The 15,256-nt window shown below is 36.7% G+C and overlaps 1 protein-coding gene across 6 annotated transcripts in view; it reads left to right on the top strand.

Annotated features, from left to right (window-relative positions):
• Positions 1–12,890, top strand: part of LOC129744285 (protein cappuccino) — a 54,975-nt gene extending 42,085 nt beyond the window's left edge. For 2 of the 6 annotated variants that reach the window (XM_055736731.1, XM_055736734.1), the window contains 3 exons: positions 2,564–3,493; positions 10,200–10,497; positions 10,569–11,545. In XM_055736731.1, coding sequence (XP_055592706.1) covers positions 2,564–3,493; positions 10,200–10,497; positions 10,569–10,671 — 1,331 coding nt within the window. In that variant the 3' untranslated portion in view covers positions 10,672–11,545. Of the gene's footprint in view, positions 1–2,563; positions 3,494–10,199; positions 10,498–10,568; positions 11,549–12,626 lie in introns of those variants that run through there. The other 4 variants (XR_008736874.1, XM_055736732.1, XM_055736733.1 and 1 more) reach the window with 4 other exon arrangements.
• The last annotated feature ends 2,366 nt before the right edge of the window (positions 12,891–15,256 follow it).

The raw sequence follows: 15,256 nt of genomic DNA, 5'->3' as shown, positions 1-15,256 counted from the left end.
TGCATCCAGTCGGCCGGGAATGTTGAAGTATCCCAGATGTTAGCGAAAAGACGTGAACATTTGTGCTGACAAGGCAGAGTCGGCTTTCAGCATTTCAACAGGATGCAATCGATCCCAGGCGCTTTGTTGGATTTCATGTCTTTGATTGCCGCTTCAATTTCAACCAGCGAGGGCGCTTCCGAGTTGACGCCATTTATGCGACTTACTGTTGGCGCCTTGAGCTGCGGGTTCTGTTGGCCATCGCTATTTGTGACTCGGAAATATTGTTCAAAATTTTCAATGCAACATTTGAGCTGATATGTTCGATAGGTCAATATCTGACCTTCTCGGTCTTTAAGCGGCATTCTTGTCTTCCTTGCACCACTAAGGCGACGAGGAATGCCATAAAGTAATCGAATATTTCCACTGGCGGCGGCTCTTTCTCCCTCTTCGGCTAGGAAGTTTGTCCAGGCTGCGCTGGACACGCGCAACTCTCAGTCATAACTCACCAAGGACGAGGTGATGGTCAGATGCAATGTCTGCGCTTCGTTTGTTGCGGACACCAAGAAAGACTTAGCTGGTGGGAGCCGCATTTTATAAATTCAGTCGCTCGCTGCGAGACAGACGCTGTTTGAGCCGCCCCTGACCTGGAGTACAGACGCGTGCGGCCACCTTCTTAGTCTGCATGCGACCAAAGCATACACCGAGGTTGGATGCTTCAAACTTAACGTGACTTTAGTTTTGTTACGTTTATCATTTCGGAAGTGATTTTTCGCCTAGTTTGCTAGAAATTTTCATCTGAACTGTTTTTATGTCATTATCAGCACTAGAACAGCGGAGGCGTTTTGTCTTCCTGTATCAACTGTTTCCAGCGTCCAACTTTAATGGAATCTTGAACGAGGTTTTTCGACGGAAGGTACCTACGGGATAGATAGAACCAGATATTATGCGATTCTTTTTCGGTTGAATGATTAAATCGCTGGTTCCGTCATTGAAGCAGTACATACCTAAGTGACCATGAGCACTAAAATAGCAGTTTATTTCGCCAAACCTGGTTCGTACGTAGTGCTAAGAGAGAGCGGAAAAGCTCTAAAGCTGTTGAATAGCATTTGACAAGTCGTTAGTGCTTATGGTTTTTTGAGTAGGTTATCACAGCGTTCAAAACTGTGTTTTGGTTACCTTTTGTTTGAACATATGATGAATGATGATACTTTCGCTTTCGCTATTCCAAATTTTCCAGTTTGGCGAATCTTTTGCTCGGTCGGACCTTGACAGAAAATCGAAAATTTCAATCGGAATCATTCGTCTCTTTTGTTTTTACTTGAGTCTCTTTAGTGTTAACGTTACTTTCGCTTTCTCTATGGTAGTGTATTCTTAATATATATTTTTTTATTTATTTGCTAATTGTTATTATTTATACTTATTGAATACAAGTAGTGAGTAGATATTTTTTATTTTCTATTAGGTAGTCAATTTATCTTTTTGTAAACCCAAAACAATATACTACTTTCTAATTGAATGGATATAACATAGTTGTCTAGGAAAATGAAGCAATTGAAGCCATAAACCATATTTTTTCAAATTAAAATAGCCTCTACACTGTTCTAGTTACAATCAATCGTTCTTCTTCAGTTTGTTCTTAAATCACATAAAAGATATTGTTAAAAATATGTTTATTGATTTTAGGCTTCTCTGAGTGCTACACTACAGGACGCTCAACCGTAGAATGAAAGTAAATAAGGAATGTGCAACATTTTGTGACGATCTGTCAAGTGGTTTTTGAAATAGCGTATTTTGATGGTCTTCTCTATTTCCTGAAACTTAACCTGAATATTCAAAAATTCTTTGATTGAAGTTTCGACAAGTTTAGTAGATTATCTTCCTGTGGAATCCCGATGGGCCCATCTTCATGACCCCTTCACCCATTTTTTTGGCATAATTATATAATTTCAAATCCAACCAAAACAGAGTATCAACTTTGTCGGACCTATGAAAGTACTCTGGGATGAAAACGGCCGCTTTTCAAGGCGCTCTTACTTGTTGCCGCTTTCCTGCCATGGACTTCAATGTTTTCAGATTTTTCTTCTTGTTCCTCTCCGAAACATCCAGTCGAGACTTGTCATCGAAAAATATATGGTTGGAGATCTGCCAAATGGCCGCCAAAAAATTCGTGTCGCTGTCCATTGCGGAATTTTTCTCAATGGAGTAGAGCGGTTAAACAATTTTTCTCATGATTTGAGACCTGCATTGGAAAGCTTCTATACCACTTCTCCAATCAAAACGTTCGGATAACGTTGATTAAACCACTTGATAATTATGACAAGTTAAACAACACAATCTCTGTCCCGCACCATGGTAGATTTTTTTAATGTATCATTAAAAACTCCCCTGTTAAAACGAAATTAACTTATTTTTGTACTTTCTGGGTAAATTAAATTACCTAGCTCTCCTTGGACTTGTACATAAAGCACTTTATAATTTGTATAGTCACTCTTTTTTTGTTGTTTGGATAATACGGAATCTGTACTCATCCTTAACACATATCGTTTTTAGCGAACCTTTTAATTCATACATACTTTCATAGATCTTCGAAAGGACGCCGTGACGCCTCCGAAGCCCATGAAACCCCTCTACTGGACAAGGATAATTGCCCCTAAAGTCAGTAGCGCCACGAAACCAGACTGCGAGTTGCTTCCCGAGTGTACCAAACCAGCGCTTTGGCAGGAGTTGGAAGAAACCGCTATAGACAACTTACAAGAATTTACCGAATTGTTCTCCCGTCAGGTTGTCATTCCAAAACCCAGAGAAAAAATGGAAAAACCAGAAAAAACTGTCAAAGTGCTGGAAGGCAAACGATCGCAAAACGTTGGTATATTTGCCAAAAGTCTGCATGTAGACTTCGATGAGATCGAGTCAGCTATTTGCCACTGTGATACGTCGATAGTGAGCCTAGAGGCGCTACAAAAAATCTTGGAAATAAAGGCCAGCGACGAAGAACTAGCGCAGATAAAAGAAGCTGCTGACGGAAACATTCCTCTGGATCCACCAGAACAGTTCCTGCTGACCATCTCCAACATAAACTCCTTTTCCGAACGAATATCGTGCATTGTGTTCCAGGCAGAATTCGACGAATTCTACATTTCCGTTTCTCGTAAGCTAGAAATATTGAGAGATACCTGTATATTCCTGACAGAGAGTCAGGAACTTAAGCATCTGCTCTCAATAATTTTAACACTCGGAAATTACATGAACGGTGGCAATCGAACTCGGGGTCAAGCGGACGGTTTCGGGCTGGAAATTCTTGGAAAACTTAAGGACGTAAAATCGAAGGATAATAATGTAACGCTGCTGCACTTCGTTATCAAAACGTACATTAGTGAATGCCGAAAAAATGGTGTCCTTCTGCATGAGGTGAAGCTACCGGTACCGGATCCTGGCGATCTGGTTCGAGCAGTGGTGGTGGATTTCGACGAATGTCGCTCGCAACTGGATATGTTGAAGTCAAAAACAGAAGGTAATTCTAATATACATACATGTTAATTTTTAAGAGGAGAAAAAACTTTAACATTTTTTTAATTTTTTTTTTTTAATTTAATAATTTTATACTTCTTGTCTGCAACTTTACACAAATTCACTTTTGTGAAATATTAAAAAATTAAAAATTAACTAGCTCAAACTTGTGCATTATGTGGCTTCTCGAGATGAGCCCAATAGCCAATAGTGTGACCCAAAACACCAAGGGAATGGCAAAATCTATTTTTTAATAATTTTTTTTCTCTTACATCGTGAATATCTCAAGATAGCGTAAATTTTAAATTTTGACAAAAATATGTTCGATAGTACTCTTTACAGGCAGCGAAATGTTTTCAACATTTTGAATGTCCGATTACTAGTAAACGAGCTATTAGCAAAAGAAAGTGTCCCATTTCTAAAATAACTAAACTTTACCCTGCGTATTTTTTCACAAAAATGATCAAAAAACAATAAAAAGGTGAAAATCAAAATGTTGTACACATTTTCAAGTTATAGAACTTTATGTCAACTACTGTTGGTTTTTAATATAATAATTTATTTATTATTTATTTATATATCTACATCAGTGGTTTTCAAAGTGGTCCCTATCGCCCCCTTGGGGGCGTTTAGAGCTTCCAGGGGGGCGGTGAGCTCGATTCAGAAATTTGGGGGGCGTTGAAGTCCTGCCGGTGAGCCATTGTATCTTTTTCGAAAAATTCATGATATTTACGGCTTGTGTTTTTTCTTTCTTTGATACCTCATGTTTCTCTAATACTTTCCATCACCTTTTGAAAATTTGATTGTTTTCGGGTATAAAGATGTACCATGCGAATTAAAAAAAGATTAAAATATCTATAATTTCACAGAGCTGCAAGCAAATTTTCGTTCCAGTATCTCAATAATTTTTTTCTAAAAATGTATCTCAAAGATTTTTATATAAATTGTCCCAGGTTTTGCATACGCTCTATATGTTGATCTTGTTTTGTAAGATTATTTTGATTTTTACTTAAAAAGATAAATTTCAAATGGCAATGCTTGATAATCTTTAAAATGTATTGTCTCAAATAATCCGCAAAAAAAATAATCTAAAAAATCTGTGTACTGTGAATAAGTGATAGATTTTTTGGAAAGAAAATACGAAAGAATTTTTTTTGCTGCATATTTTTGAACAGGACTGAAGTTCAGATATTAAGAAATACTACTATTTTTTACGTAATTTCCCCGTCTTGATAATATGTTTGTATTCAAAAATGCTAATTAATGGTGAACATAGATTTTTTTTACCAAAACTTAAGATATATGATTTTATTTTAAAACAAACTTATCAATCAGTTTAAGTTATTGTTCAGTAAACTTAACATAGAACTAATTTATTACTGGAGGTTATGCAATGTAAGGCCCTTGGAGCCTAAAGTGTATACTCACAAATGAAGTGAGTGCACAAAAGCTTATTTCGAGAAAACAAGCATTCTAGTTGTTATGTTTGGTCATTTTTCAAAGAGTTGCATTATCATTTCGAACGAAATAGTATGTAAATAAAATTCTTAAAATCTGAAAAATTTCGAAACATAGGGCCGTATTACATAAGACGAGTCACGAACCATTTTATTCGAGTGAGCCATTTTAGTATTTCAGTAGTCGAGTCGAGCCGAACTTCAGTCGAGTAGCTCGACTGAGTCGACTGCTTGAAAGTTCGTGACTCAGTTGATCCGGTTTTTAATTCGATCAACTCGACAGTGACTGGAGTCGAGTCGAGTTACTCGACTCGTTTTATGCAATAGGGCCCATAGTTTTAAATATGAAGAATCGTTTGGCATTACTAACTAATAATCGACCATTTTCACAATTTTAATATCCCCTACTTGGGCCTCATATAAATTTGAATGAATTTTGAGTTAAGCCTTAACAAAGCCAAAAGTTTATGGTTTTTAACGATCCTGATTATAATTTTTTCTTCAAGATTTCCTAAACATTTGCCAAGGGTGAGGGGGGGGGGGGCGTTGAACTCGAAAATTTAGCAAAAGGAGGCGGTGAGTGAAAAAAGTTTGAAAACCAATCATCTACATGGTGTTCCGCCTCATGACCTAACCTGATCAACAATATTCCTACAATCAAGGCCGTGCGAACGGGGGGGGGGGTGTTAGGAGTTAGCACCCCCCCCCCAACCCCCACCATAGAGAATTTCTACAGTAAAAATTTCAATACAAGGAACGCATTTACTGGGAAATCACTTGATCTCAAGAGGTGTTAAAAAATAAATGTTAACAAACATGTCGGAAAAACGGTTCGCCTCCGGCGGAATTTAGCCTTAAGTCGCTCTTTTCAATAGGCCTAAGACATTTCATTTTACGACTCTACATGACATTCACGAATTGAAACTAATTTTTTATTGTAGATTCAGTTTACATTTTGCAATTCAGTTTACTTTTAGTATTGAAACTATAATCTTGACACACAAACACCCTACCTCGTGTTTAAAATGGATTTCTACTAAGAAGTATACCGAACAAGTTCGAAATTTGAAACATACCATTTGAACTTTTAAATTCGATGATTACACATCACACGTTGGTAGCCATATGACAGGTGTTGAATACTCAGTTGAATACTCACGATAGTCAACCGAATTAGAAAAATAAAATCAAAACCTAGATTCCATTACTTTATAACTAATCATTTTGATTTAAAAAAATAGATGATGTCATTCCAAACTTTAGACTTATATGAAATATTTCTCAAGTAACCAATTTCAATTCCTATTTCCCTAAATATATTTTGTTTTTCTCATTCTTCTGAATCCTAAACTCCACATTCCAAAAAGTTTTGATAAATTACTCTAGACTTAAAAATTCACATTTTTCCAAAGTGTAAGAAATTTAAGAGCTTGATTTGACTAATTTCAAATAATTTAGTTTTTTTGTTTAACAGGTTTTTTTTTTTAAATCACTTTTGAAGATAGGTAAAAATCCTTCAAGAAGTTTTCTTTTTTGATTTTTTTACAAAACTTTGAAATATAAAAAAAATAAAATAAAGGTTTCAAATCAATTATCAACATTCCCCAAGATCGCAAGTAATTTTAATGTCGGCAAAAAAGTTAAGAAGTCCTCTACTTGTTCGTTTTCCTCCATTCAAACCGGATTGAATTTCAGATATTTTAAATATAAAGAAACAAAAGCAGGTTTCAACATTTTTTTTAAATGAAATAAAATCTTTGATTTAATTTCTTCAAAATAGTCGGAGATGCTTGTAGTCATATTTTCATCATCATAATCATTCTTCATAAATCAGTTTTTTTTCTTTACTCATTCTTATTAAATTCTGTATTTTTGTGTTTTTAAAACATTATGTTATTCGTTTATAAATAAACGAAATTATTATTGTGAACTTAAAAAATATCTTTTTTATACTTTTTTTTTTTTTTTTGATAACTGGAAGAATTTGAATATAAAAAGGATTATATTCTGATTTTGATTTTCTAATGGATTCAGTTCAATGGTTTTTTTCCTTATCAAGAATTCACAATTTAAATCTTGATTAAATATTTCTTCAAATTCAAAACCTTTAATTGAAAATGAAGAAATGGAATGCTTATTAAAACGATTCATAAACAACAATTTTTATCATTTTGCTCGAAAAACTTTTATTCATTATTTATTTATTACCTACTTGATCTGAAATTTATTTTTAATTTCCGATTTAGTTTAGTGTTTTTTTTCTTCGATCTTATGTCCGAAGCTTTAATTTCCGATTTTATTCGAAGATTTAATTCGCATTTGTAAACCTGATTGCTTGAAATTTATTTTCAAACAAATGTTTAGTTCAGAATAAGGAACATCTTTTTAAATAGTTTATTGATGACTTGCCGGAGATAGCATTGAATCGATACTTTGATTCTAATTTAATTTGAATCGTTTCGGGAAAATTAATTATTTCTTCGAGTTTATGTGATGGTCACAAGTTAAAACAATGGTTTTAGAAACCAATTTCATTACTTATTGAGCCTTTTTGACATTGTTATTATTGGATACTGGGATCGCCGTAAAGTCGCGCTAGGTCATGGTTCAACCTGCGCCTCTACTCTCCGTTCTAATGCACACCACCGAAGATTGTTCTTAACACTCATCGCTCGAATACTTCGAGTGTCCTAAGGTCCTCCTTGAGCAATATCCATGTCTCGTGCCCGTAGATGACAACCGGTCTAATTAGCGTCGTGTACAGGTTACACTTTGTGCGGGGACTAAGTCTTCTCGACCGCAGTTGCTTGTGGAGTCGATAGTAGGCAAGGCTTCACTGATTATTCGCCGCCGGATCCCACGGCTGGTGTCATTGTCTGCGGTCAAATGCGGTCACCACTGAGCCTATCTCCAGCTAGTCGCCATCGATCGTGATCTATTTATTACTGGACAAGTGGGTTCGGTCGGTCTCGGAAGCGCAGGCCAGCATATAATTCGTCTTGGAAGAATTAAACATCAACCCAATCCTTCCGCGTTTCAGTTTGCGGTAGATCTCCTCCATTCCCGCAGATGATCTGCCTACTATATCAATTTAATCGGCAAAGCAGATAAGTTGACTAGATCTGTTGAAGATCGTGCCCCGCATTTCGCCCACCGCTCATCGAATAACACCTTCTAATGCCACGTTGTACATCATGCAGATAGACCAAAGCCGAAACCCACACACAGCACAGCGTTCCATCAATCGTCGCCTCGATCAGTCTGGTCAGCTTACCGGAGAAGCCGTTCTCGTCCATGATTTCCCACAGCTCGCCACGGTCGATCTTGTCCTATGCGGCTTTGAAGTCGATGAATAGATGGTGCGTAGGGACTTGGTGTTCACGACATTTTGGAAGATTTGCCGTAGTGTTAAGATCTGGTCCGTCGTAGACCGTCCCTCCATGAAGCCGGCCTGATGACTTCCCAAGAATCTGTCGCCCTTCTTGTAAATAGGGCATGTTACCCTCCACTTCTACTCCTCCGGTAGCTGTTCAGATCCGGACCATCAACCGGTGTAGGCAATCGGCCAAACCCAATCGACCAATCCAGCACATTTCGGCTTGCGGCACGAAGCCTTTGCGGGATGGGTTTAGCTCTTGATAAAACTTTCGTATTTCCTGGGAACGATGCAGCTGCTCCAGCTCCTCCTGCAGGCGGCGCTTTTACTTCTAGAAATTTAGGATTCTCTGCCTCTTCCGCTGTCGATGATTTTCCACGTTTCGTCCATCACCCTCCTACACTCCTCGTCGAACCAGTCGTTCCGTCGTGTTCGTTCCACATGCCCGATGACGTTCTCCGAAACGCTGTTGATGGCTGTCTTGATGGTATCCCTACAGTCCTCGAGAGGTGCTCGCCCTCTGCCGGATAGGCTTCTTCGAACGATTGCGCATAGTCTGCCGCTACCTCGAGTTACTTCAGTCGTGCGATATTTAACCGAGGCGGGCGTCATTGTTGTCGTATGCCGCATGTTGTTCACTACGGACAGTTTTGGGCATATCTTCACCATCACCAGATAGTGGTCTGACTCGATGTTGGCGCGTCGACAGGATCTGACGTCGATGGTGTCCAAGAAGTACCGGCTGGTCGATCTGTGATTATGTTTGGTACGGTGATCTCTAGGTGTGCTTGTGTGGGAGGTGGTGCTGGAAAAAGGTACTACGTACGGCCATTCGTTTCAAGGCGGCGGAATCTATGAGTCATATGCCGTTTTCGTTGGCCAGGTGGCGCGCGCTTTAAGTTCCAATTGTCGGTTTGAATTCCTCCTTCTGGCCGACCTGAGCGTTAAAATCCTCGATGACGATCTTGATATCATGTTTTGGGCAGTGGTCGTCACAGGTACTTCCGAGGTGAGGGCAGTGCACGTTGATGATGCTGATGTTGAAGAGCCCTTGATTCTCAATCGGCACATTCGTTGGTCTATCAGCCACCACGCGATCACGCGCTTTTGCATCTTTTACATCTCTATAAAAACTGTCCCAAGGTCCCAAGCATTTCATTTCGCTGGAGAGCACGTCGGTATTTTCCATTAAATTTAGAGGTCGGCAGTTCCATGTTCCAAGATTCCAATCGCTGGCCCGTTTTCTTCGCGTGGGTCTTTGCGGATTTCCATCCGAAATTTCTTGTTCATTACTCGTTGCTGGTTTTTTCTCAGTCACGGGCTCGCAAGGCCCGCAGCTAACCCCATTATCTCGCAGGAAGACCGTCGTGAGGTTGCTGTTTTGAGTCCCGAACACCACCATGCAGGACGTTGTTGCCCTCCGCACGCGGCCCCTGACATGGAGAACAGACGCGTACGGAGCCCCCTCTCTCATTTAGCATCCACCGAGGTTGGGTACCCGATTTCCGCTTATTAAAACTAATGGAAAAAGTCACAGTAAAATTACAAAAATTACTATAGATGGCCCAAGTTTTTTTTTGTGTTATCAATTAAAAAACTTGTTTTAATTCCCCGATTGCTCATACTCATTTTTATGATATTTTGTCAGTTATGTGTTTTGTAGTTGTATTATTTACCATTTTGTAGTTTTGTTTAATTCATATAATATCATATGATTTGTGTATCAAATAGTGTTTTTGATTATGTCGTGAGTAACGAAACGTTGAAGAAATAATTTTTGGAGCCAAAAAATTACTTTAATTAATTGAAATACAAAAAAAAAATCGCGTTTACTAGCTTTCACAAGAGTGAAAATTATTACCCCTTCTTTCTTACAGGATGCCGAAGGATAACGGACATCGTAATTGCCCAGTCCGACGAAAGCAACATCCAACCGTTTAAGGAAAAAATGGAGTCCTTCATTGAAATGGCGACCAAACGGATAGAAAGGCAATTCCGGAAATTGGACGAGTGCCGGAAAACATTCGTCGGGACCTTAATATTCTACAAGTTCGCACCCAAGACCGGTACTTTGATCGAATGTAAACCAGAACAGTTTTTCGAGCTCTGGATGCCATTTTCGCAGGACTTTGAAAGCATCTTCAAGAAGGAAATTTTACACCTGTCGAATGAGTTGTACGTTTCGTATTGCGCTGAAAAATTGTTAACCTACCCACGTGTAATCACTGCTTTTCTTTTTTCTAAAGGTTGAAGAAAGTGAAACGGTCACCGGCAAAGCAATCCTCAACGGGCAAGCTCAAGGCAGGATCCTTGAAGGAGCGGATATTGCGGCTCAGCGGCAAGCCCTAATTTGTATGCAAGTAGTGGAGATGTAAATAGAGCAAAAAATTTAGTTCTGTTATTTTACTTTTGATTTACGAGAAAAATTTTCTAGTCGCAGTGTTCAAATCAAGCATTGGAGTGAAGCACATGATCGGCAACAACGGTTAAGGATCATCAAGGAAGTCAAGTCTCATATCAGCATTTTTAATTTTCAATAAACGAAAAACTAAAGGTAGATCGCTGAAATGTCCAACACAATTTTCTCCGATAAGTTGAAAGTGTTGCCTAGTGATGACTCATAGAAATCCAACCTCAAACAACCATTTTTTGATAGTTCCAAAGCTCTTAAGCTGTAAAACCGGTACCGAAAAAAAAACGTTCAAAAATGTGGTCAAAAATAATCAAATTTGTTCATTTCGAAACAACTGTATCCACTAAAATGCTTTCAGTTTCCAGTTTCCAGAGAAGTATTGGACCATAAAGTATCAGAAATTGAAGAAGGAGAGTGAAGCCACCTAAAATATAGATTTTACGAAGTATAAGTTGCAGAAACTGATTAATACCATGACCGAAAAAAGTGTGCGCCGGCCAATGGGAGATACCAAGAATAAAGTAGAAATTTCTTTAACAAAAAACGGTAAATATTTTTTTTCAAATTTTTTCATGAAAGATCATAACATTACCTTCTTTTTCTTCATAGAAAGTATTTGGTTCCAACGAATGGTTTTTGAGATACAGGCATTCGTAACTGTCCCATTTCTAAAAGAACTAAGCTTTATTTTCTACTCTTGTAAACTCGATTAAAATTAAAGATTTTAGTTAGAACCTTTGATTTCAAAGAGTCTGCAATATATGTAAATAATTTTAAATAAAATTTCCAGGAGGATAAAAAACATGTTCAAAAATTATCATTTATTATATATTTCATATTTAATAATTTAAATCCTGTGATTCAAGTATTCAAAATTCAAATCTAGATTTTTCAAAAACAATTTCTTTGAAATAAATCCAGATTTTTTTATATGTGATTTTCACCAACTTTGTGTTTCTAAACTGACTTTGATTGAATTTATTATTTTTTTAATTTTAAATCAAGAATCAAAGTTATGAAACTGAAATCTCCTTCAATTTGAATCCTTAGTCAAATTTTAACATTGATATTTTAATATTGATTATAAAACTTCAATTTAAGCTAAATTTGAATACAAACTTTGAATTTTATTTCCAAGTAATCCTGCATTTTAAACCCAAAATCAAAATCTTAATCTAAATTCCAGAAAAGTAATCCTTTGAATTTGAAACCCAAAAACGAAATTTGTATCAAAACCCTTAACCAGAAATGTTTTGTTTGATTCTAAATTTATGGTTTTCAATATGAATCTTATTTCAATTATTTATTTGTAATTGAACTTGTAAATTTAAATAAAATTGTGAATGATAAAATTGTTTCACATTTTTCGATTCTGGTATTTCTTATGTTTCAATTTTACAGGATTTTTAGCAGGATTCTATACTACACAGAAAAAAAATCTGAATCCTTAAAAGCACTGAAATTGAAAACTCTTAATATTACATGACATTGAACGCGATTTCATACTGTAAATTTCCGTCACTTATGATGCTTCTTTTTATTTACATCATATGTGATGTAATTTTATTGATTGTTTCGTAGTGCGAAATATTACATGTCACAGAAAATTACAAAAACTGAATCCTTAACAACTCTGAAGATTCAAGAATTGAATCTTACATGACACGGAACACGATTTTCTATTGTAAATTTGAAATGATTGAATCCTTGACAGCACTGAAAATGAAACAAAAAAAACAAACACGAAAGCAAGTCGTAAGTTTTTTGACCTGCCGGATGTTTGCGCTGCCGTGTTGTTTGATTGTGCGTTCATTGTGGAATGGTTAGTTTTTAGAATAAGTGGTTAGATAAAGCTAAATATGCTTCAAACAATTTGTTTTCATTATAACAGATTCGCAAAGTCCATTCCGGGAAAGGCTTCGCCAGATGGAAATGGCGACGATCGTAGCCATGGTTGGCAAAAGTGGCAGATCAAAAAAAGTGGCTAAAGTGGCAGGCAATTTCGAATCTCGGGCCAGGTATTGTGGAGGTTAAAAAAATTTCTTAGGTTTAAAAACGTTGGGACCAGCAATAAATTTTTACGAAAGAGAAGTTTGTTGAAAGAAACACTACTTGTACTGAGTTGTTATGTGAAAAATCAGTAAAAAATTAGGTTTAAAATAAATGTAATCTGGTGTGTACAAAAAGATTGTTTTTTTTATTGAGATATCTTCTTTGAATCATATTACTAGAAAGTAAACAAAAAAAATCCAATTGGAACGTTCTTTTAATTCAGTGGTGTAAACATTACATCACTTTTAAATTACACGTCTGCAAATTTTACAAGCGTGTAATATCCATCTTGCACTGAAGATTCCGTCATATATGATGCTTCTTTTTATTTACATCATATGTGATGTAATTTTACAGATTTTTTTGGTAGTGTGTAAATATGGTTCAACCTGAAAATCAAGAACAATAAACTGGATAATTACTAGATATTTTCCCTCAAGTTTCCGGGCTGGGTAGATCCAGGCAGTTTAATCATAAAACTTAGCGAAAGTAGGGCATGTTGTTTCATAATTATCCCAAATAGTTCCATCAAAATAAAAAAAACACATGGAAAACAGTTTTTATTCAATCGAAACACATCAACCGATTCAGATTCATGTTTAATGTTTCCAAAAAATCTTATCTTATGTTTATTGTGACAAAATTAGTTCAAAATAAATTATTTGTACGCGAGATACATAGTTCTAATGACCCAATTGAAATTTTCGTTTGATTTTGCAAATAGAAGGAGAAGATCTGGTCAAAATGTGGACAATCTTGTAAGCCTAGTCTAACTTTGTTTGGATTCAACATTTTGGACTCAATTACAATCAACAAGTGAGAATTTTTTCTGAAAAACTGCTGTAGAATTGCTGTCCTACACACTACCAAAAAAATCTGTGAAATTACATCACATATGATGTAAATAAAAAGAAGCATCATATATGACGGAATTTTCAGTGCAAGTTGGATATTACACGCCTGTAAAATTTGCCGACGTGTAATTTAAAAGTGATGTAATGTTTACACTTCCAATTGGATTTTTTTGTTTACTTTTTAGTAATATGATTCAAAGAAGATCTCTCAATAAAAAAAAAACAATCTTTATGCACACACCAGATTACATTTATTTTAAACCACTTTTGCCACTTTTTTTGATCTGCCACTTTTGCCAACCATGGCTACGATCGTCACCATTTCCATCTGGCGGAGCCTTTCCCGGAACGTACTTTGCGAATCTGTTAGAATTAAAACAAATTGTTTGAAGCATATTTAGCTTTATCTAACCACTTATTCTAAAAACTTACCATTCCACAATGAACGCACAATCAAACAACACGGCAGCGCAAACACCCGACAGGTCAAAAAACTTACGACTTGCTTTCGTGTTTGTTTTTTTTTTCATTTTCAGTGCTGTCAATAAGGATTCAATCATATCTAATTTACAATAGAAAATCGTGTTCCGTGTCATTGCGATTCAATTCTTCAATCTTCAGAGTTGTTAAGGATTCAGTTTTTGCAATTTTCTGTGACATGTAATTTTCTGTGTTCGCACTACGAAACAATCTTTAAAATTACATCACATATGATGTAAATAAAAAGAAGCATCATAAGTGACGGAAATTTACAGTATGAAATCGCGTTCTATGTCATGTAATATTAAGGGTTTTCAATTTCAGTGCTTTTAAGGATTCAGATTTTTTTTCTGTGTAGAATGAGATTTCGAGGTTTTGGAGTCAAAATTATTGCACTATTGTTACTGATGAATCATTTTAGTTTTTCATCGAAATTTTATGTTTAGCAAAAAAAATTTACTTGGCGTTTTGTACCTTCATGGGGGGGGTTTAACCCCCAAAACCCCCCCCGTTCCTACGGCCATGACCTGACATACTCAACGCGGCGAAGGAGATGTCAATTTGTTCCGCCGCTCGAGTTCGCATAGGCTGCGTCCGTAAATTTTCCGCCAATTCGCATCGCATCGCACTCACTATGTCATCGGCCTTACTGTGAAAGTCGGAGAACCTAGTGTATCTAAGAACCTTGGGTTGGAGGGTGTGAGTTCTCAAGTTTGTGTAATTTCGATTTTGTGTGTAGGGGGTAGAACTCGAAATTTTCGTAAAACATCGAAAGCTTTGTCGATAGAAAAGAGCAAAGCAACAAAAGGCCCGTTCAATAGCCAATTGAAATTGGTTTCAATCGATTTCGATTGGTAAATGGTTGTTCACTCAGCCAATGTTTTGGTCGAAACTAATCGAATTGACGTTCAATGAAGCCAATCGAAGTCGATAGAAACCAATCGAAATCGATCAAGCCCGAGAGCAGGATTCGTTTCCATCGGTTTCGATCACACTAACACACATGCAGTTGTTTACTGTCAAAAAACAACTGATTCTGTTTGTTTTCAATTTTCAAGTGTGAAAGTGATGGCAGTGGGCGGTGCGGTGTTGGTGGTGCTATGCCAATGGTGCTGTGTGAGAATTATGCAGTGTA

This window comes from Uranotaenia lowii, chromosome 2 (assembly GCF_029784155.1).
Source record: "Uranotaenia lowii strain MFRU-FL chromosome 2, ASM2978415v1, whole genome shotgun sequence".
Lineage (NCBI taxonomy): Eukaryota > Metazoa > Arthropoda > Insecta > Diptera > Culicidae > Uranotaenia > Uranotaenia lowii.
Note: the sequence above shows the minus strand (reverse complement) of the source record. Positions and strands in the feature narration are given on the sequence as shown.